We start from the raw sequence: 23,970 nt of genomic DNA, 5'->3' as shown, positions 1-23,970 counted from the left end.
TAAATTCCCTTATTTATGAAAATTATTTAACAAAAGAAGCTCATTCATTATATAATCTTCCCAAAAGAAATTTCATAAAACTTCAGGTTATTTTATTTATTTTTTGGTAATGGGGACTGAACCCAAGGGCCCCATTGAGCTCCATCCCCAAATCCATTTATTTTGAGACAGGGTCTCACTGAGTCTCCTAGCCTGGCCTCAAACTTGCAAACCTCCTGTCTCAGCATCCTGAATTACTGGTATTACAGGTGTCCACCATCATACGTGGCTTCATACCAATTCATTTACACCTTTTTGCAAAGCTGGGAACTACACCAAGAAACTTTTGCATATTACATCATCATTCTACCACTAAGCTAACTCCTCAGCCTACAGGTTATTTAACGTACAAACTTACCTTTCATCTGCTACACATTCCAGGAGATTATTGTTGAAAATTAACTGAATTAAGAACAAAGCTGGAGTTCCCTGAAAAAAGGAGAAAATGAAGTCAATCTTCTCAGTTATAAAACATAGTATACTTGTTTTCTACAAAGAGTTAAATAATAATTGCCTAGAATAATAAAGTTAAATTTTAATTAGGTATCACAATGGCAACTTCCCAAAACTACAAACAAAACCCAGCATCTTTCTGTTCTATTCTAAGTAAGAGTTATCCCTTCTTCAGGAAAAATAAAGCATTGATGAGATTCCAGACCTTTAAAAAGCATTAACTTAAAACATACTAAATCCCTACCTATACCTTGTAAGTCAGTTCATTTCACAATATTAAGCCAATGTTTCCAAACAGAGAATCTATAAGAATACTGAGCTCTATTGTGTACAAATGAACAGAAATCTTTCCTTCTGGGGTCAATTACTTAATCTAGGAAAAGTATTTTCACCTATTAATATAATACTATTTAATTTTTTAATGTATTTATCCATTTTTTACATTGGTCAACTTATTTCAAATCCTGTACTCTCAGAATGTTAAAACCTAAGTGTCACCTTTATATAAGAAAATATCAAGAAACTTTTTTGCCAATCTTTATCATATCATTACATTTAAGATACTTGCATTAAGAATATCCATATTAGCAACCTGATATGCTGGTGAACCTAATACTTTCTGAGGAAGTCCTTGAATTGTAATTTCCATGAGAACCTAAGGGGGTGAAAAAAAAAAAAAAAGATTACACTAGTTAGCCATAAAAACATCACTTTATGGGCTGGGACAGGGGCTTAACTCAGTGGTAGAGTACTTGCCTAGTACGTGTAAGGCTACAGAATTAATCTCCAGTAACAGTATAAAAAAAAAAAAAAAAAAAAAGTTAATTTACTTAGTAAAATACTATTCTAGTAGCTGTACTTTTAATTATTTATTATAAAAAATGTTCTTTCATTAACATTCATTAATATATACATATTTACATTAGGTTAAAAATTTTAAATACATAAATCTGGAAAGTAAAATGCAAAGTAAGTAATTTATAGATAATGAATGCTTTCAGTTTGGAGTCTATTTTCACAGACCTTCTAAATGTCTGCATGTGTAGGTACACAGAAAGAAACTCCTAGGCTGACTTATACATATATTTGCGTTCTCGGTGATGCTGGGATACGAATCCAGTTTCTACTATTATGCTAAACCACAGCTCCATTTGTACAATATTCAAAATCAATGATATTTAATCATTTCACAATAATTGTGAAATGTGTAAATCCTTAATTAATTTAAAATATTGCAACTACCCTACATTTTACTTTGTTATGGAGATTCTGCATTAATATATACTGATGCTGCTATATGAATCAATGTCTATAATTTGTTTATTCAACCACTTTTCTAAAAATGAGTGTTGAGCCTATTTCTATTTTATACTGTTAAATAAAATTTGAAATGAATTATGTATTCAATAATGCCAGAAACATATTTCACAGAACTGTTAACTAGAAGCCAGTTATAAAATTGCTAGATTAAATATGACTGAACCTACCAAACTGCTCTCCAAAAATCTTACTATACTGCTATTAACATGAACTGTATAACTTAAGTGTCAACAGGACAAAGAATTACTAAAAACATGATTTTATGTATTCTTTGAAACACATTAAAAGACAGCATTTATTTTGTGCCTGACGCATAGTATTTTCCATGTATCAACCCATTTAATCACCTACCAATGCTACACTGACTCTTTACAAATCAGTGGGACCAAAAGGGCAGATAAATTGTGCAAATTCACTCAGCTAAGAACAGATGGGGGGTTTAGAGGTATAGCTCAGTTCTAGAGCTTCTACCTAGCCAATGCAAAGTCCTGGGTTCATTCCCCAATACCATCATAATAAAATAAAAAACAGTTGGTCAGAGATTCAACCAAATGTGCTCTAGAGCCCTACTATAAACCACAAGCTATACTGCCATGGTACATTTACTTGTCACTATACATATAGAAAACATAAGGAATTTAAATTAAGGTATCATTTGCTCTAGAGCAACTTTTTTGGGTGGCTTACTATTATAAAATTTATATACAAGCCAAGTACTGTCCCATATGCCTGTAATACCAGCTTAGGAGGCTAAGGTAAGTTTAAGAAGAGCAAATTTGAGGCCAATGTTTCTCAAAATAAGACCTGGAGGTAGCTCAGTGACAGTGCTCCTGGGTTCAATTCCTAGTCTATGATTAAAAACATAACAAAAGAATCCAGCAACTATATACTATTTATACTTTCTCTATTCCTTCTCACTGTATGTTTTAAAAATGTATTTAAAAGCTGGGGGTGAACTGGTAGAGGCTCTCCTAGCCTAACAGGCTCTGAGCTCAAGTCCTAGCACTGTACAAAACACAAAACAAAAATGTATTTAATACCAAAGTCATTATCAGAGTTAAAGAGTTAATTTAACAGGAGGCTGAAGCAGGAGAATCAAAAGTTCCAAGAAACCTGGGCAACTGAGACACTGTCTCAAACTAAAAATGGGCTAGTGATAGATACAGCTCATTGGTAGAGTGCTTATCTGCCATCCTTGAGCCCCTAGGTTACAATCCCAGTACTGGTTAACAATGTATTCACCAGCTAATAATTAGTCATTATATTAGTAGACATTCAGTTTCTTCAGTTCATATTTCATGCCCTTTACATAATTTTCTCAGCACAGCACATTCTTTTTATTACTTTGAAGACTTTAATAGCTAATATAGTCATTTGCTTTATTATGTTTTAAATGACTAATATCAATAGAAGGGTATTTATTACAGGAAAAAACTGATGATTAAATCTTGATAAAAATGTCTCTGGAAATCTGATGTATGCAAATAAACATTAAAATTTGTTTCAAATATGATTTATTCAAAGTTCAATTTACATATATACTTACCAATGTTTTTGACACAGGATATACTTCTGACTTCACTATACTTTCCAATGATTTTAGTAAGAGGGTCAGAACTTCAGAACCTGATCTTTCTTTTCTGTTACCTATCAAAAGGTAAGAGTATAGTTGTAAATATGTATTTTAGAAATTTATATGCATAAAAAGCTATAAAAATTATTTACTAAACAATTTTCCCCCAAAATCAACAATAAATGCTTTAAAGTAAATGAGGAAGCCAAGTACAGAGGCACACCTCTGTAATTCCAACTATTCAGGATGCAGAAGAATGGCAAATTCTCAGGCATGTGGACACTAGCCCCTTTCTCAAAACAAAATGGGCTGGGAATGTACCTTGGTGGTAAAGTGCCCCTGGGTTCAATCCCAGTACTGCAAAAGAAAGGGGGGATTAAAAAAGTAGTATGGAAACTGATACTACAATACAATTTTCAAATTCATTTTATACATGAAAGACAATTCACTGAGTTCTAGAAAATCATTTCATCTAGTCCTCTGGAATGAATCCCTTCACAAGTACAAACTCTGCTACACAACAGATCAAGTCCTGTTGTGCACAAAATTGTCCTGTAGCCTGACAGAGGCACGGAAGTGGAGTAAAACCCTAACAGATTTAAACAATGAAGCTGGAGGAAGAGTAAGTGATAGCTTCCGTTTCCTATTTATCAAAGAGGTAAAAGTTGCTAGGCCAGAGGAGAGGAACTTAAGGGACTCAAGGAAGTGTTTTCAGAATGGAAGGAAAACAAAACCCTCAAGTTAGAGGAGAAAGAAGAAGCCTTAGGGAGAAGGAAGAGAAAGAAGGTAACTATACTATGTGAGGAACAGGACTCAACCTTTCAGGGTCTTACTGTGTACAATCTTAAGTACAGAGTTGAGGAAATAACGAGGGATGGTGTGGAGGTTATTTCAATTTATTAGCTAGTGGATTCTGAGTAAGAGGAGAAAGAGGAAGAAGGAAAGTCTCTGACGTAAAAAAGGTAATGACTACCTCCCAGACAGAAAATAAGAGACCTTATATGAATTTAAAGAACTTGCCTTTGGTTACTTGGTTTGGGACTCAGACAAGAAAAAGTAGGTGAAATGCCAGGTGGTACACAAAACACAGAAGAAAAGGAAAGAGCAAGGCTCAGAAGTCGAGGAAATGGGATCAGCTGTCTGATCTGACCTAGCCTATAAAATCAGAGATAAGTTATACATAAGCATAAAAAGCATCTGTGTCCATTTAACCTTCAAGCAGTCTATAAGGACTGAGGACCAAACTCGGGCCTTGCTCGTGCTCGGCAAGTGCTCTGACACTGAGCTAAATCCCCAACTCCTCCACTGATTGCTCACTGACTACAGCCTATCATCTGCCATTTGCCCGCCTCTTGCCTTGCCCAACAGCTGCCTGCTGTTGCCTATAAGTCCACTGTCACAATACCCGCTGATTTGGTTACACATGGCTACCGCCCTTTTGAGACAACAGCCAGGACCTGCAGGACCCCTCGCGTGACCACATCCATGCCCCGAGCTGCAGATCCCCAACTCAGTAAGGCCATCTTGCATCATCCTGAAAGTGGAAGCTCCCATCTTTACGTGGGGAAAATCCCATCCTGAGACAACTGCTAGAGACTGGAAGCTCATTATCAGGTACCTCTCATGCATCAGGTTACTGAAGATTGGGAGGTTTGAATAGTGTAAGACTGTTATAGATTTTTTTTTCCCCTTTTTTTTGAAAATTTTTAAATTTTTATTTATTTTTCTTGCTCTCTCTATTCACTTTCTGTTTGCCTGTTTCCTCAGTCTCTTTCTCCCTTTTTTTTTTTTTGGGGGGGGGGATGAAAAATGGTGGAATGAGACAGACATCATTACCCTATGTACATGATTACACGAATGGTATGAATCTACATCATGTGCAACCATAGAAACGAAATGATGTACCCCATTTGTGTACAATGAATCAAAATGCAGTCTGTAAAAAATTTAAAAACAAATAATTAAAAAAATTTTTTAAAAAAGGGAGGTTTCCATCCTTATCAGATAAAGTGAACTTCAAACCTAAGTTAGTCAGAAGGGATAAAAAAAGGACATTTCATACTGCTTAAGGGAAGTATAAATCAGCAAGACATAATGATCATAAATATCTATGCCCCAAACAATGGTGCATCCGTGTACATCAAACAAATACTTCTTAATTCCAGGAATCAAACAGACCACAAAACAGTAATTCTGGGCGACTTTAACACACCATTGTCACCACTGGATAGATCTTCCAAACAAACCTAAACAAAGAAACCAGAGAACTCAATAACACAATCAATAACAGACTTAACAGACATATATAGAATATTTCACCCATCAACGAGCAAATACACTTTCTTCTCAGCAGCACATGGCTCCTTCTCTAAAATAGATCATATGCTATGCCACAAAGCAGCCCTTAGTAAATGCAAAATAACAGATAATGTCTTGTGTTCTATCAGATCATAATGGAATGAAATTAGAAATCAATGTCAAAATAAAAAACTAATGCTTGGAGACTGAATAATATGCCATTGAATGAAGCATGGATAACAGAAAACATCAGGGAGGAGATAAAAAAAAATTCTTACACTTAAATGAGAATGACTATACAACATATCAAAATCTCTGGGACATTATGAAAGCAGTACCAAGAGGAAAATTCGTTGCATGGAGCACATTCGAGAAAAGAATAAAAAGTCAACAACTAAATGACCTAACATTACATTTCAAAGCCCTAAAAAAGAACAGAACAACACCAAAAGCAGAAGACCGGAAATAATTAAAATCAGAGCTGAAATCAATGAAACTGAAATAAAAGAAATAATTCAAAAAAATCGACAAAACAGAAAGTTGGTTCTTTGAAAAAGTAAACAAAATAAACCCTTAGCCACACTAACAAAGAGGAGGGAGAAAACTCAAATTACTAAACTTTGTGAAGAAAAAGGAAATATCACAACAGACAACAACTGAAATACATAACATAATGAGAAGCTACTTTGAAAATCTATACTACAAGAAAATAGAAAATCTCGAAGACATCAATAAATTTCTAAAGACATGATCCTCCCAAACTGAACCAGGAGGACATACACAATTTAAACAGATCAATGTCAAGCAATGAAATAGAAGAAGACATCAAAAGCCTACCAACCAAGAAAACCCCGGGATCAGAGAGATTCTCAGTTGAGTTCTACAAGACCTTCAATGAAGAATTTATACCAATCCTCCTCAAAGTATTTCATGAAATAGAAAAGGAGGGAAACCTTCCAAACTCATTTTATGAAGCTAGTATCACTCTGATACCAAAACCAGATAAAGACAGATCAAGATAAGAAAACTTTAGACAGATATCTTAATATAGATGCAAAAATCCTCAACAAAATTCTGGCAAATTGCATACAAAAACATACTACTAAGAAGATAATGCAGGGGCTGGGGATATAGCTCAGTTGGTAGAGTGCTTGCCTAGCATGCACAAGGCCCTGGGTTCAATCCCCAGCACCACCAAAAGAAAAAGAAAAAAAAAAAAAAAAGATAATGCACCATGATCAAGTGGGGTTCATCCCAGGGATGCAATGTTGGTTCAACATCTGGAAATAAACGTAATTCATCACATCAACAGACTTAAGGTTAAGAATCATATGATTATTTCAACAGAAGCAGAGAAAGCATTTGATAAACCCCTTCATGCTCAAAACACTAGAAAAAACAGGGATAATAGGAACATATCTCAACATTGTAAAGACTATTTTATGCTAAACCCATTGCCAATATCATTCCTAATGGAGAAAAATTGAAAGCATTCCCTTTAAAAACTGGAACAAGGTAGGGATGCCCTCTTTCACCACTTCTATTCAACGTCGTCCTTGAAATACTAGCCAGAGCAATTAGACAGACCAAAGAAATTGAAGGGATACGAACAGCAAAAGAACTCAAGCTGTCACTATTTGCTGATAACGTAATTCTATAATTTAGAGGATCCAAAAAACTCCACCAGAAAACTTCTAGACCTAATAAATGAATTCAGCAAAATAGGATATAAAATCAACATGCATAAATCTAATGTACTTTTATTCATAAGCAAAGAATCATCTGAAAGGAAAATGAGGAAAACAACTCCATTCACAATAGCCTTAAAAAAAAAAAAAAAAAAAAACACACACACATACATACATACTTGGGAATCAATCTAACCAAAGAGGTGATAGATCTCTACAATAAAAACTACAAAACAGGGGCTGGGGATATAGCTCAGTTGGTAGAGTGCTTTGCCTTGCAAGCACGAGGTCCTGGGTTCAATCCCCAGCACCGCAAAAAAAAAAAAAAAAAAAAAAAAAAAAAAAAAAAAAAAAAAAAAAAAAAAAAAACTACAAAACATTAAAAAACGAAATTGAAGAAGATCTTAGAAGATGGAAAGCTCTCCCATGTTCTTGGATAGGCAGAATTAATATTATCAAAATGGCCACACTTCCAAAGGCGCTATACAGATTTAACACGATTCCAATAAAAATGACATTTGTCATAGAAATAGAGAAAGCAACCATGAAACTCATCTGGAAGAACGAAAGAACCAGAATAGCCAAAGCAATCCTGGGCAGAAAGAGTGATGCAGGAGGTATCACAATACCAGACTTTAAACTCTACTACAGAGCAATGGTAACAAAAATAGCATGTTACTGGCACCAAAATAGACAGGTAGACCAATGGTACAGGATAGAAGACACAGTATACCCACGTAAGTACAATTATTTTATTCTAGACAAAAGTGCCAAAAATATACAATGAAGAAAAAGACAGTCATTCAACAAATGGTATTGGAAATCCATATGCAGTAATATGAAATTAAACCCCTATCTCTCACCCTGTACAAAACTCAACTCAAAATGGATCAAGGATCTAGGAATTAGACTCAAGACCCTTCACCAAACAGATGAAAGAGTAGGCGTGAATCTCCATCACGTTAGCTTAGGACCAGACCTCCTTAACAACACCCCCGTAGCACAAGAAACAAAACCAAGAATCAATAAATGGGATAGATTCAAACTAAAAAGTTTTTCTCAGCAAAGGAAATAATGTGAAAAGAAGAGCTTACAGAGTGGGAGAAAATCTTTTTGACACACACTTCATGGAGAGCACTAATCTCCAAAATTTATAAAGAACTTAAAAAACCTTACAACCAAAATACAAAGAACCCAATCAATAAATGTGCTATGGAACTGGGCAGACACTTCACAGATGATAAACAGGTGATCAGCATATATATGAAAAAATGCTCATCATCATCTCTAGTAATTAGAGAAATGCAAATTAAAACCACCTAAGATTTCATCTAATTCCAATTAGAATGTCTATTAACACACAAGCAATAATAACTGTTGGCATGGATGTGGGAAAAAAGGCACACTTTTACATTGCTGCTGGAGTTGCAAATTGGTGCAGCCACTCTGAAAAGCAGTATGGAGATTTCTCAAAAAACTTGGAATGGACCCACCATTTGACCCAGCTATCCCACTCCTTGGTTTATACCCAAAGGACTTAAAATCAGCATACTACAGTGATGCAGCCACATCAATGTTCATAGCTGCTCAATTCACAATAGCTACATTGTGGAACCAACCAAGATGCCCTTCAATTGATGAATGGATAAAGATTATTACTCGGCCATAAAGAAGAATAAAATTATGGCTTTTTTTTTGGTAAATGGATGGAGTTGGTGAGTATCATGCTAAGTGAAATAGGCCAAGCCTCAAAAACCAAAGGCTGAATGTTTTCTCTGATAAGTGGATGACACACGTAACAAAGGGGGATAGTGGGGGGAGGATAGATAAGAATGAGGGAACTATGGACGATGTAGAGGAAATTAGGGTGGGAGGGGGCGGGGGAAAGAAAGATAGTAGAATGAGGTAGACAGTATTACCCTCATGAAAGGTGTGAATCTACATTGTGTATGACCATAGAAATGAAAGTTGTACCCCATTTGTGTACAATGAATCAAAATGCAGTCTGTAAAAATAAAAATTTACATAAAAAAAGCATTTGTGTATATATTTAAATGTCCATCAGGAGTCACCAAGTTTTTAAGGAAAATAGATATGACTCTTTAAGTAGAAAAGCTAACATCCAAAGAAACAGACCACAAAACAAAAGAAAACTTTAGAAGTGTGATCAGTACCTTCAGAGAGATGCAAGACTGTAAATAAAAAACTTCCATCCAGGGTCTGCCGTTGTGGCTCAGTACTAGAGCCCTTGGGTAGCATATATGAGGCACTGGGTTCAATCCTCAGCACCACACACACACACACAAAAAATAAATAAAACCAAGGCTTTTTTTTAAAAAAAGGCTGGAGATGTGGTTCGGTGGTTAAATGCCCCTGGGTTTAATCCCTGGTACCAAAAAATTTTTAAAAATAAATAAAATTATATTAAAAAAAAATTTCATCCAGGTGTCTGTAAATTCAAAAACTCAACAAATGATCCGAGTAGTAGAATGGACATACCTGAAGAAAGAATGAGCAATCTAGATAATCAACTAGAAAATTTCTGTAAGGATATAATACCGATGGCCAAGAAGATAATCAATAAAGAAAGGCTAAGAGGATAGATTCAGAAATGTCTTTGATAGGAACTCCAAAAAAGATAGTAAAGAGAATGGTGCAGAGGACATATTTAAAGCAATAACTGAAGAAAACTTTCCAGAGCTAAGGAAGAACTCTAGTCTTGAGACAGTGAAAGCTCACCAAACATTAAGCAGGATTAATGAAAACAGACTTAGTCCTAGACATGTCTTGGTGAAGTTTTAAAATTCCAGTGATAAAAAGAAAATCATAAAGGCTTCTAGAGAGAAAAGAAATGGCCTACAGAGGAAAAAGAATCAGAAAGACAGCAGACTTAACACTGGGCACCAAGGATGCTAGAAGTAAGTGGAGCAACATCATAAAATTCTTTAGGAAGTGGTTTTCAGCATAGAATCCTATATCCAATCAAATAAGCATTTGCTTTTGAGGGTAAAACAAAGATGTTTTCTGATGTTGAAGAATTTAGAAAGTGTATTTCTTGTTTACTATTTTTGAAAGAATTACTGGAGAATATATATACTTTAGCAATCTTTGTGACTGCAACCCATCTACAAAATGCTTTCTTCACAAAGCACATCTAGAAAATCAACAAGTAAAACATCACATTTCTACCTAGAGGGTGGGAAACTAACAGTTTATTTGGGGATTATTACCTAGATGTTGGTAAAATTAAAGGGTATATTTTAAAAATTTCATGCTAGCCATCCTACCTTATACGGAAAAACTTTCTATACTACTGAGGGGGAGGAAGGAATCTTATCAATGTAACAGCAAAAGCTGAAGGAAAAGTACTAGAAACACATGGGAAAGATGGCAAGTTAAGTTTGAATATAAGAAAATGTAGAAGCTGAATGCATCAAGAGGAGTTTATCTTTTTATCATTTATCACAGTGAATCATTTGGTGAAAAATCATTTCATCAATATAGTGGTGCTTACCTGATTCAGTAATTGATTTCACCAAGCTTATTAGCTCCTTCCAGATAGCACTGACAACAGTATCTGTCAAACAAAGTAATTTCAATGATGTATATATGAACCAACGCTCTCCCATTTCTTCCATATAAAAAGAAATAAATTGAGCAATATTTAACACTGTGATTATAATTTCCCTATATTCACTGCTGCAATAAATTTATAAAGTTATAAGTTTTAACACTGAATCATACAAATAAGGGTAATTGCTTAATGTATTTCCCATTGTGCTATTTTCTGATTTATCTGTATCAAAGACTCATCAGTTATGAGAAAGGAAATATAATGAATCATAAAAATATCTGACACCAGTAGGGAAAAACCATGTGATTCATTATTCAACCACTTAAATGGCAAAATATTCTTCTTTTTGTGGTAGTATCATGGATTGAACCCAGGGGTACTCTACCACTGAGTTACATTACTGGTTCCTTTTACTTTTTGAGACAGGAGCTTGGTAGGTATCCCAGGCTGGCCTGGGAATTTGCAATCCTCCTGCCAGACCCTTCATAGTAGCAAGAAAAATGGCATGCACTATTTTGTCTGGTAAAATATTCAATTTTAAAAATATTTCCTTTCTTCATTATTTGATAGGCTATGGACCCAGGGGTTTAAATGCATTTACATGCTACAGCCATTGAGCCTAAGCATGAATCACAGCTTGACCACTTGCTAAGTGACTTTACCAATGTTATTGACATCATTGTACAACTCAGTTTCCTCATTTGCAAAATGGACTGACACAGGTTGCTTTGAAGAGTAAATGAATTAAGTATTCAGTGCCCAATCTGACTACTAAGAGGTACCATCTTACCTTATTTTATTTTGGTACTGGGGACTGGACCCAGGGGTACTTTATACCACTGAGCTACATCCCCAATCCTTTATATTTTTAATTTAAGGCAGGGTGGTCTCAATGTCCAGGTTGGCCCTGAACTTCTGGCTGCTTATAATTACAGGCAAGCACCACTGTGCCTGGCTCTATTTTACTCTATTTTAAAACACAGTTTTGAATTAAAAAAAAAAAAAAAAAAAATTCTTAAATATTTACCAGAAGCATCCTTTCCAACTGCAAGAAAGCTATCATGCACAGCAGCAATAAGTGTATGTGCATGCTTGGAAAAAAAAGAAGGGCTGCTGATTAACGGATGTTCAAGTGGCTCTACAGAAAGAACAAAAGATAATTCAGTAAACAAAAGATATACGACAACATTCTAAAAATAAAATTTTAGATGGTCTGAATGGATGTGATTTTTATTAAAACACTTTGCACTTATTTCATACACAATTACAGAATCATCACTGTGCTATGTATTACTGACACACTAAGTCCTGGCATGATCTATCAAAATGTAAAAAAGGATTCTACTGTCATGTACAACAAATTAAAACAAATTAACAAATTTAAAACATAAAAAATAATTTTAAAAATAATTAAATACCTAAGCTTAACACAAGTTTGTGTTGCTTAGCAAAACTCAATACTTCTGGACCCATCAAAAAATGAAGCAACATTTCAAGTCCCAAAAGTTGAATAGAAGGGATTGTGGCCATTCCACCTAAATTTGAACTCAAGTTCACGCGTGGATTTCCAGGAACTCCATATGGGGAAGCACCTTTAAATTAAAAAAAAAAAAAAGTAAGTTAGTTAAAGTTATACAAGCTTATTTTATGTTACCTAACCAAATGCATGTAATTCATATCATTACAATAAAATGTAATTTCCAAAACAAATAGTTTAAAATTTCAGACAGTAATCCACACCTTGTAATTAGGAATACATAGGTCTTCTGGTACTTGAATATAAAAAAAAAAGTCTCAGAATGCCTAACAAAATAACAATAGCAATTTATTGTTTATGTTGTACAATAAGCCACATTTATCTGTAAATTTCTGTTGTCTTTAATTAAAGCTCCAAGATTCTGGTACAGAAACAAACAGGGAACTTTATGCTCCTTTATGTTGGTCATCCTGAGTTTTAGTAAAGCACATTCATCTTTTCCAACTACAACATTGTAACTTAAAACAGTAATCAGTAACAAAAACAAAATATATGATGTATTTTTTGACAATGGATCAAAAAAATGATAAAGTACTTCACTTCTTGTGAAAAATACTAAGCAAAAGAGCCTTCATTCAAAGTCTTTTCAATAAAGAAAAAAGGAAGTCTATTTCTTACCTTTGTGTACAGGAGTCATAGGACTTAAGCCTGGAGAAGTAGCTATACGAGACGAATTGCCTTGAGGTGAAACACTAGAATCAGTGCTTATTGTACTCTGAATCAGAGGAACACAAACCTTTTGGGGTGAAAGAAGGAAAAATGTCTACTTTAAACTGAGTGTCACATTTTTAAAAGTCTTAAATAAAAATTCTGTTAAGAAGCAATTTTAATTCTTTTGATGTGGACACTGGGCACCCTAATTCAAAAATCTACAAAAGCTCCAAAAGCCAGAACTGTGAGCTCTAGGATTTCACTGTTGGAAAATTTCACACCTAACTAGTCTCAGAGATGGGCCATTCAAAACACTGGAACACTAAAAATAGTGTAAAACTATCTTTAAGCTGTATGTATAAGGTGTAATATAAAAGAAATAAATTTCACATTTAGACTTGAGTCTATATATATATGCAAATAATTCAAAATCTGAAATATAATACCCTCCCTTTTTGGTCCTAAGCATTTCAGGTAAGGAACACTCAACTTGTACTGAGCTATCTCCCCAGCCCCAACTTGTACTGAATTTTATTGGTTGTTTCCTTGCAGACTTAAAACTAGAATTCAAGAAAATAAAAAAATTTTAACTGTATTTGTCCAATAAGTGTATTATCTTTATATTTCAGTTCTATATCCCAGACAGAAATGTATACATATAAACAACTTTTTAACCCCTCTACTGGGGATTAAACCCAGGGCCTCACACATGGTAGGAAAGCACTTGTTAAGGTTTTCATTATGAGACAGGGTCTAACTAAATTGTCCAAACTGGCTTCAAACTTCCATCCTCCTGCCTGTCTCCTGAGTAGTTGGATAAAAGGTATGTAACACCATACCAGGCCACAATTACTCTTTTTTTTTTTTTTTTTATACTTTTTTTTTTAGTTATTGATGGACCTTCTTATTTATTTATATGCACCACTGAGAATCCAATCCAGTGCCTCACACACATTAGGCGAGTGCTCTACCACTGAGCCACAACTCCAGCCCCCAATTACTCCTTTTTATCTGTAAAATCAATTGAGAAAACAAGGTTGGGAATATTAAAAAAAAAAAAAAAAAAAACTTAGGCCAGGCATGGTGGCCTGAGACTGAAATCCCAGCTACTTAGAAGGTCAAGAGGCAGGACTCCCAAGTTCAAGGTCAGTTTGGACAATTTAGCAAGACTCTATCTCAAATAAATAAATAGGGAGAATAAAAAAATAAAAAAGGGCTAGGGATGTAGCTCAGTGGCATAGGGTCCCTGGGTTCAACCTCACTATGGAGGACAGGGGGAGTGGAGAATATAGATAACACTAAATTTACTACCTAAATGTTGGGAGAGATATTAAAAGACAAAGTAGTTCATAATATAATTTTTAAAAACCTACAATGGAGGGCTGGGGAGATAGCTCAGTCGGTAGAGTGCTTGCCTTATAAGCACAAGGCCCTGGGTTTGATCCCCAGCACCCAAAAAAAAAAAAAAAAAAAACCTACAATGGAATTAAATGACTGATTATAAGTATATAGCCTAGACAAAGGATAACCAAAAAATAACTAGGCCACCTTCATATATACCACTAGGTATATATGAAGCACTTGACTGATATTTCACTGATGTCAAAAATCCTCTGGAGAGGAAAAAAAAAAAATCCATCTGAAGATCAATACTCCTAAAATAAGAATAGATATTGTATTTGCTGACTGACATGTGTTACAGGGTTCCATTTCATCCATTAGAGAATACCCTTTGGAGAAAATGACCATAAAGTTCTTAATTAATGGAAAAAGATAAAGAAAAAAAGAAAACCTCAAAAAACTATATTGGTCTATAAATACACAGCAAAAGCAACATGAAAAGATTAGTAAGAATTAAAGAACACATCAATTAAAAACAAAAACAAAACAAAAAACCACCAAACTACATAGTGGTATTTAACACTTATAATATTACCTGTTCAAAATTAGCAGGGAGATGAGGTCCAAGTCTCATTAGTAAATACCACCAGACTTCTAGTTTTGTTAATGCTAGAGTCTCTGTTCTCACATGGATGGAACTCAAAGGCTGCATTAACAACTTGAGTCTTTTTGCACTACACAGAATATCTTAAAAGAAAATAAGCACATAGGTAAAAAAAAAAAAAAAAAACATAGGTGAAGATTAAACTTTAACAAAGTATGCAAATCTCCTTTTTTCATGGCAAAAGAAAATGTTTTAAAAAATAAAATCAGATTTTCTTGCTCTATCCAAAATTTTTACTTCTATAAAATTCAGTAAACTGGACCAAAACAATGCATATGAATAAGCAATGTTTATTAGATACTGTATATCATGGATCACAGGGGATATTTAACAATGTCTACAATATTTTTGGTTATTACAACTGAAAAGGTGTTACCAGTATTTGGTGAGATGAAACCCAGGATGCTGCCAAACTTCCTAGAAAGCAGCACACACTCCCCAGCAACAAATATTACCCTATGCAAAATACCAAATTGAAAAGCAGTCCTATTTTAGAACTTGCATTACCTCCATTTGAGAAACAGGCATTTTTACATTATATCAAAACAGGCTATCATTCTTTTAATCAACTAGTAACTTACTCCAAACATTGCTGGCAGCCAGTTATGATGGTGCATGACTATAATCCCAGTGACTCCTGAGGATGAGTCAGGAGTATTTCAAGTTCAAGTCTACCCTGAGCAACTTAGCTAGATTGTGGCTCAAAAATTAAAAGAAAAAGGACTGAGGATGTAAAGCACGCCTGAGTTCAAACTCTAGTACCAAAAAAAGGAAAAGAAAAAACATTGCTAGGGCCTCTGATTATATTTTAGAAATCTAAACAGAGTTCAATTCAGGTCTACCTTACCTTAATAACAATTAAATTGTTAAAATTCAGCATACAAATAAATTCCAACTGTTTAAATAGAAATATACACCAGATGGGTGCCATGTGAGGAGGACCAGGGATATATAAAATTAAAACTTAGTCTATACTCAAGTACCTTGTTAAAAGGACTTGAAATGGATTTTAAAACATCAGTCAAGTCATATATTTGGTAGAATGGTTTTCATCAATGTTTCTTAAAACTACTCTGCCATGTAGCTATTTCAACTAATACTTCTATAAGAAAATGAAGTCACCCAGGTATGGTGGGGTACACCTGTAATCCCAGCAACTCAAGAGAATAAGGTAAGGCGATCACAAGTTTGAGTTCAGCCTGGGAAATTTAGTGAGAGCATCGCAAAACAAAAATTAAAAGGTTAGGAATGTAACTTGGTGACAGAGTGCCCCTGGGTTAAATCCCTAACATCAGGAAATATTTAAGAAAAAGAAAATCAAATCAAACCACTGTAGAACACAATTTCTCCAGTCCAGGACACTTTCCTTCTGAACACCTTTTATTCATGAAGGGGTTCCACACATAATTCCAAATATTTTAAACCCAAACACTGCCTTATACTGCTAGGTACACAGTTATACCTAAATACTCATCAGTTTCTAAACAAATTTTAATAAAGAAAATAGGAAAGATTTCATTTTCAATATAAAAAATGTGCCCCAAAACATACTTTGAACCTTTTATCACTGGGGATGTAAGAAATCCAGGGCATAGCACATATAAGGCAAGAACTCTATACTAAGCTATATCCCTGGCCTTTTTTGTTATTTTGAGACAGGGTCTCACTAAATTGCCTAAACTGGCCTTGGCTTGCAATCCTCCTGCCTCGAGATTAAAATTTTTTAATAATTGTAATAAATATAAATTAGTAATGCAAATAATCACCTTATTAAATACAGTAAAAGTAGAAAGAAAAGGGATTATTAGTGGTCTCTGGCAGGGAAAAACAGGATAAAAAAACATTACCCACAGATCTTATAAACATAGTAGTAATAAAACCTAAGATTAAATATCACCTAGTTAAGTACTCATTCTCACCCACTTTTGGACCAAATACTCTTCCTCATAAACATAAATATCAAACAACTCCACTGGATAATAGGAAGATAAGGCTAAAAGTTCAAAGGAATTACTTTCATACATTAATGTTAACCCACTATTTGGCACTTGTCTAGAAATGGTAGAAAAAAAGCTTAGTAACTGATATTTCATGGTTATCATTTCCTAGTCCCTTAAAGTTAATAAATACCTAAGTTTTGACACAATAATCAGAAAAGCTATTGTTTACTCTTGCTTAAAAATAAAACTGAGTTCATAGAAAAATTTTAAAAACTGTGTATTGAACCCAGGGCACACAGCTATATCACAGCTATATACAGACCCTTTTGAAACAAGGCCTGCCTAATTGTTGAGGCTAGCCTTGAAATTGTAATCCTCCAGCCTTAGCCTCCTGAGTTGCTGGGACTACAGATGTGCACCACCACAATCAACAGAAAATCAAAAACTTTAATTTGTGTACCTGGATTTAAGGCAAAATTATCTATTAAGCTCTTCCACGCAATAAAAGCTATTTTTTTAATCATGGGTGCTCCACTACGAAATCCCAGCTCTTCCAAATGTAACAAAGAATTGATGAAACTTCCACTTCGATGCAAAGTCTTAAAAAAAAAAAAAAATCATTAAAAAGTTGTTTATCTGAATGAAACAAAATATGTGCACGGTTTCAATCATTTATTCATTCAACTTAATATATGTCCTTAGGAGACAAAATACATTACCTGAAAAACATAAAATAGATGTCAAGTCTTAGGAATGTGAGTTTAAAGAAAATATTAAACAGTAAGTATGCTTTTAAAATTCAAGATTACAAAAGATACAAAATTCAATAAAGTAGATAATTCATAATACTTCTACTACAGAAAAAATGAGGAAGGTAGATAAATTCCAAATTTTGTCAGTACAATATCAAAGAAACAGGTAAAGGTTGAGTATTCCTTAATGGAAATGCTTATTAGGACCAGGAGTATTTCAGGTTTTGGAAAATTTACATACACATAAAGAGATTATCTTGAGGATGGAACACAAAACTCATTTGTCTCATACACACATAGCCAAAAGTAATTTTGTGCAATAATTTTTAGTGCACCTAGGTTCAACAGGGAATTGTCACATGAGCTCAGGTGTGGGAATTTCTACTAGTTGTGTCAAGTGAGGACATAAAGGTTTTCCAATTGTGGAATAATTCAGATTAGGGATGCTCAACCTGTATCTACATGAGAAAATGTGACCAATATTAGAGAAAAAAATGTTAAACTTGTAATTAATTTAAAACAATTTTTTTTCTGGGCAGACTAAAATAGGAAAATTAGCTAAAGGAACATTGTCTGCTGTCACGAATGAAAACAAAATGTAGAAAATGATAATATCTATTATTCAAATGGCAAAATCGAGGGGAAAAAAACTAACTGGCCAGGCACAGTGGCACATGCCTGTAATTCCAGCTACTCAGGAGGCTGAAGCAAAAGATTCATAAGTCTGAGGTCATCTTGGGCCATTTAGCAAGAACTTGTCTCAAAATTTAAAAAGGAATGGGTACTTAGCTCAGTGGTGAAGTACTTGTCTGGCATGCCCAAGTCTGTGGGTTCAATTGCCAATGCTACAAATACAACAAAAGAATCCACAAAAGAAATCTACTACAGTGGGCTGGGGATATAGCTCAGTTGGTAGAGCGCCTGCCTTGCAAGCACAAGGCCCTGGGTTCCCTAGCATCGCAAAAAAAAAAAAAAGAAAAAAAGAAATCTACTACAGATAATAAATTTGAGCAAAGTTACAAAGACCAAGATCAAATATCACTTGTATCTCTCCACATCAGCAATGAACAAACAGAAAAGTATTAGGGAAGCATTTCCATTTACACAGAACCTAAAAGAATTAAACACAATCATGATCATGAATCACTTAACAGAAAATGTGTTGTGAAGTCAAAAGTTTCTAAGTACACAAACTAGCATGAAATATTCTACACATCTAGTCTATATATGGTGTATATATGACATTACCTAGTTTTCCTAGGGCTATGATGAACAAGATTAAATGAAGTTCAACACGATACAGCACATACACATGATAAAAATGAAAATGAGGCTGCCTCTGGCATAACATAGTATACTGCTTATGTAAACAACTTTATAACCAGAAGTATATTCTATTAAATGACACAGTTAAATGAGTACTACTTACTATACAAAATTGTATATATTATAACTTTAAAGGACTGCCAGTGCAGGTTTACACTAGCACACCATAAATATGTGAGTAGTATGCTGCACCAAGGTACCAGATGACAGGAATTTTTCAGCTCCACGAAAACCTTATGGGACCACTATCACATGTGTAGTTTGTATTCAAGTGCTTGGCTAGCCTGTGCCAGGCCCTGGCTTCAATCCTTAGAACAGCAAAAAAAAATAAGGACCAGGCCCAGTAGCACCCACCTGTAATCCCCAGCTAATTGAAGGCTGAGGCAGAGAGATAATAAATTCAAGATCAGATTCAGTAATTTAGCTAAACCCTGTCTCAAAGAAATTAAAAGAACTGGGAATGTAGCCTGATGGTAGAGCATATGCTTAAGACATACAAGCGCCAGGCATGGTGGTATATGCCTGTAATCCCAGAGGCTTGAGAGGCTGAGGCAGGAGGATCATGAATTCAAAGCCAGCCTCAGCAAAAGCAAGGTGCTAAGCAACTCAGTGAGACCCTGTCTCTAAATCAAATACAAAATAGAGCTGGGGATGTGGCTCAGTGGTCGAGAGGCCCCAAGTTTAATCCCCAGCACCACCACCCCACAAAAAGACACAAAAGCCCTTGGGTTTGATCCCCAGTGGGAGGTGGTGCCCATATGGAGACCTGAACTAAAGCACTGCACATGTGTGTATATTTATATATACATGTACATACATGCATACACACATAAAATAGGTGTATAAACACAATTATACACACACACACACAAAGTGTGTATGCCCACCCATGCTAGTTACTGGGGATTACACCCAGGTGCTTTTATTCCTGACCCACATCTGCATACCTGTTCCCTTTTTTCTTTTTTTGAGATAGGGTATTACTAAGTTGCTGAAGGTGGTCTTGAACTTAGGAGCCTCTTGCCTCAATTTCCCAGTTGCCAGGATTATGGGCATAGGCCATTATGCCCAGCTGTTTTATATTTGACACGGGTGCCACGGTTACTCAACAAAACAGTTTTTTCAATATATGCTGAGAAAAATAAATACCTACATGCAACAAAAGGGTGCTGGATCAATAAATTAACTCAAAATGGTTCAGACTCAACTCCCCCCCTCCCTTTTTGGTACTGAGGCTTGAACTCAGGGGCACTCAACCACTGAGTCACATTCCCAGACCTATTTTGTATTTTATTTTCACTGAGTTGCTTAGCACCTTGCTTTTGCTGAAGCTGGTTTTTCAACTCTTAACCCTCCTGCCTCAGTCTCCTAAGCACCTTGGATTACAGGTGAGCACCAAGAAATAATACTTAAAAGAAGGGGGCTTGGTTGTGGCTCCATGGTAGAATGCTAACCTAGCACTGTGAGGCACTGGGTTCAATCCTCAGCACCATATAAAAATAAAAGTACTGGGCTGGGGATATAGCTCAGTTGGTAGAGTGCCTGCCTGTCAAGCACAAGGCCCTGGGTTCAAATCTCAGCACTTGCACACACACACACACAAAAAAAGGTATTGTGTCCAACTACAACTAAAAAATATATTACAAAAGAAAAGAAGGTCCTGGCACAGTGGTACACAACTGTAATTTCAGCAACTCAGGAAGCTAAAGAGGAGAATAAGTTCAAACCAGCCTTGACAACTTAGCAAGACTCTCAGCAACTTAGTAAAAACCTGTCTTAAAAAACAACTGAGGCTATAAATTTACTCGGAGGTAAATTACCCCTGGGTTTAATCCCCAGTACACCCGGCACCCCAAAAAAAGAAAATATAAGAAAAGATTTGACACTGGATTTAACAACTCCATGAATATGGCACTGAACACATATAATAAAAATTATATTTTACTTCACTGAGCTTAAATGTTTGTGCAAAGGTGGGATGGGGGGGTGGTAAGCTCAACTGTAGAGCATGCACTGAGCAGGTAATGATGCCCTGGGTTCAATCCCAGCACTACATGCCCACACGATATTTGTGCAAGACACAACCAGAAAGACGCCAGGTTTGGTGGTGCACACCTGTAATTCCAGCAACCTGGGAGGCTGAAGCTGGAAATCACACACATTTGAGGGCAGCCTCAGCAACTTGGTGAGACCCTGTCTCTAAATAAAAAGTGCTGGGGATATGGTTTAGTGTTAAGCACCCCTCGGTTCAATCCCAGGTTACCCCCACTCCACTAAAAAAAGCAGAAAGACAACCTCTATAATGGAAGAAAATACTTGCAAATCAGATAAACATTGAGAATATATTAAGAACAAAAAGACAATCCAACTCTAAAACTGGGCATAGGACTTGAATCGATATTTCTTCAAATATAAAATGGCAAAAAAAAAAAAAAAAAACATGAAAAGATCATATAGAAATGCAAAACAAAACTACTGTGAGATACCACCTCACATCCATGAGCATGACCATTACAAAACAAAGAAAACAAGGAAAGTGTTGGAGATGATGGTGAGTAACTAAATCCTAGTGCATCACTCCAATGGTCAAAATGTAAAATAATGCACCTGCTATGGAAAAGCTTGGCAGTTTTTCAAACCTTCAGCATAGAACATGAACAAGCAATTCTACTCTTAAGATCCAAGAACTTGGGGCTGGGGTTGTGGCTCAGTGGTAATGCGCTTGCCTGGCATGTGTGAGACACTGGGTTCAAGTCTCAGCACCACATATGAATAAAATAAAGGTCCATCAACTTCTAAAACAATTAAAAATTTAAAAAAAAAAAAAAAAAAAAAAAAAAAAAAGATCCAAGAACTTGGTCACCAACAGATATTTTTACAATCATGTTTACAACATTGTTCATAATAGCCAAAAGAGAGAAAAACTCCAAATGTCCACTCACATGAGCTGTTAAACAAAATGTGGTACATATATACAACAGAATATTATTCAGCCATAAGAATAAATGACATTTTAAAATATGGTACAATACAGATGGATCCTACAAACATTATTCTTAGTAAAATAAGGCAGATACAGAAGAGCAAATGTATGGTTCTACATCTATGAGGTACCCAGAATAGCAAATTCATAGACAGAAAAGTAGAATAAAAAAGGCAACCCCACTAAAAAATTGACTTAGTTTTGATTTTCACTATTGACAGTATTTATATTGTACAGTCACTCTGAACATGGAAAAAAAATGGGCTGGGGATGTGGTTCAATGGTACAGTGTTTGCGTGCATGGTATGCATAAGGCCCTGGATTCCATTTCTAAGAAAGAAAGGAAAGAAGGAAAGAAAGAAAGAAAGAAAGGGTTGGCCCTGGCACTTTTTTTTTTTTTGGTGCTGGGGATTGAACCCAGGGCCTTGTGCATGAGAGGCAAGCACTCTACCAACTGAGCTATATCCCCAGGTCCGGCCATCACTCTTAAAAGGAAATAGAGTTGGGTTTCTTTGAACAAATTCTTTGGTCGTAGAACTTTCATCAACTGTTTAATATATAACCTTACTTTATGCTTTATTTCTCCATGTAAAGGTACCTTACATAATACATATTAATTCCCTTACTTAATATCTATTGATTCCCTAACATTGAACTGAAAGCCAATAGTACTGTAACTTATGTCTGAATAAAGTTTATTTATTAACAAATGTGTATTTCCCCAGAAGACCCATCACAGTCTTCCTGTGCTTAGGAACATTAAAGTACTTAGCCCCATGCTGGGAAGCCACTTTAAATAGTGAATAAAAACAAAAACAAAAACAAAAAGTATGAAAAAAATGTAAAACTAAATACTCATGGAGAGGACACATATTTTAGGTATGAAAGTTAAAAGAAAAGGCAGTATAGTCAGCATGGTGGCACATGCCTCTGATCCCAGCAACTCAGGAAGCTGAGGAAGGAAAATCCCAAGTCTGAAGTCCGCTTCTGAAACTTAGGGAGACCCTGTCTCAAAATAAAAAAATAAAAAATAAAAAAAATATAAAGGGATAGGGATATGGTTCAGAGGCAAAGCATCCCTGGGTTTAATCCCAGCCCTCAGGGTTGGGGGGAAGGCAGGGTATAACTTGTTGAACCTCAGCTAAGAACACACACATTGGGTGACTCAAATTCTTTCTCAATCTGCATGTCTACAAATGATGTGAAAGCTACACAAGTACCAATATGGAGTTTACAAACAATTCTAGAGAGCAGGCAAATTTGCAAGTAAGGAAAACAAACTCTGAGGATGGATTGAACTAAGGAAAGATTAGTAAAAAGGTCTGGCATGTAAAAATTGTGAACTGTTCAGTTAACTCTGGCACTTACCTTTCCAAGAAGTTTGACAAACAAAGGCCACAATTTTAACACATAAGTCTCATTTTTATTCATAAATAGCTTTTGGAGTTCTGAGATTAATTTCTGTAAGTAAAAGTGAAATATTTACCAAAGAGTCTCTTCAAAAGGAAAAAAATAATCCAATATCAAGGACTAGAAATAATTTCCAATACTTGATTCTTAGTCAAATAATCTTTTCTACAATAATGCCCCCACAAAATTTAAAGAATATATATACCAAACCTGAAAATGTTTTACCATAAATATCCAAATACCAACATCTGGATTCTACCATTAACATTTACTTTGCAAGGCTGGTCTATCACACTTCCGGCTATGTCACCATTCATCAATCACACTTGTTTTCTACCAATATACTGGTAGAAAAACTTTCTCCTAAAAACTGGCCTGGGCTGGGTGTGGTAGCACATGCCTGTAATCCCAGGAGCTCAGG

At 35.3% G+C, this 23,970-nt stretch overlaps 1 protein-coding gene and 1 non-coding gene across 6 annotated transcripts in view; one reads left to right on the top strand and one right to left on the bottom strand.

Annotated features, from left to right (window-relative positions):
• Rif1 (replication timing regulatory factor 1) overlaps positions 1-23,970 on the bottom strand; it is a 63,105-nt gene that overhangs the window by 30,119 nt on the left and 9,016 nt on the right. For 3 of the 5 annotated variants that reach the window (XM_047544711.1, XM_047544716.1, XM_047544715.1), the window contains 11 exons: positions 23,508-23,600; positions 17,539-17,677; positions 15,070-15,221; positions 13,101-13,218; positions 12,364-12,537; positions 11,973-12,083; positions 10,886-10,948; positions 3,707-3,742; positions 3,359-3,459; positions 1,061-1,147; positions 398-468 (listed from right to left, as the gene is read on the bottom strand). In XM_047544711.1, the coding sequence (XP_047400667.1) occupies positions 398-468; positions 1,061-1,147; positions 3,359-3,459; positions 3,707-3,742; positions 10,886-10,948; positions 11,973-12,083; positions 12,364-12,537; positions 13,101-13,218; positions 15,070-15,221; positions 17,539-17,677; positions 23,508-23,600 (1,145 nt within the window). The remainder of the gene's footprint in view (positions 1-397; positions 469-1,060; positions 1,148-3,358; positions 3,460-3,706; positions 3,743-10,885; positions 10,949-11,972; positions 12,084-12,363; positions 12,538-13,100; positions 13,219-15,069; positions 15,222-17,538; positions 17,678-23,507; positions 23,601-23,970) is intronic. The other 2 variants (XM_047544712.1, XM_047544714.1) reach the window with 2 other exon arrangements.
• Trnaa-agc (transfer RNA alanine (anticodon AGC)) lies at positions 6,808-6,880 on the top strand. The gene has a single exon. It is a non-coding gene; the product is annotated as a tRNA-Ala (tRNA).

This window comes from Sciurus carolinensis, chromosome 3 (assembly GCF_902686445.1).
Source record: "Sciurus carolinensis chromosome 3, mSciCar1.2, whole genome shotgun sequence".
NCBI lineage: Eukaryota > Metazoa > Chordata > Mammalia > Rodentia > Sciuridae > Sciurus > Sciurus carolinensis.
The sequence above is the reverse complement of the archived record's forward strand: the minus strand, read 5'-3'. Positions and strand labels throughout refer to the sequence as shown.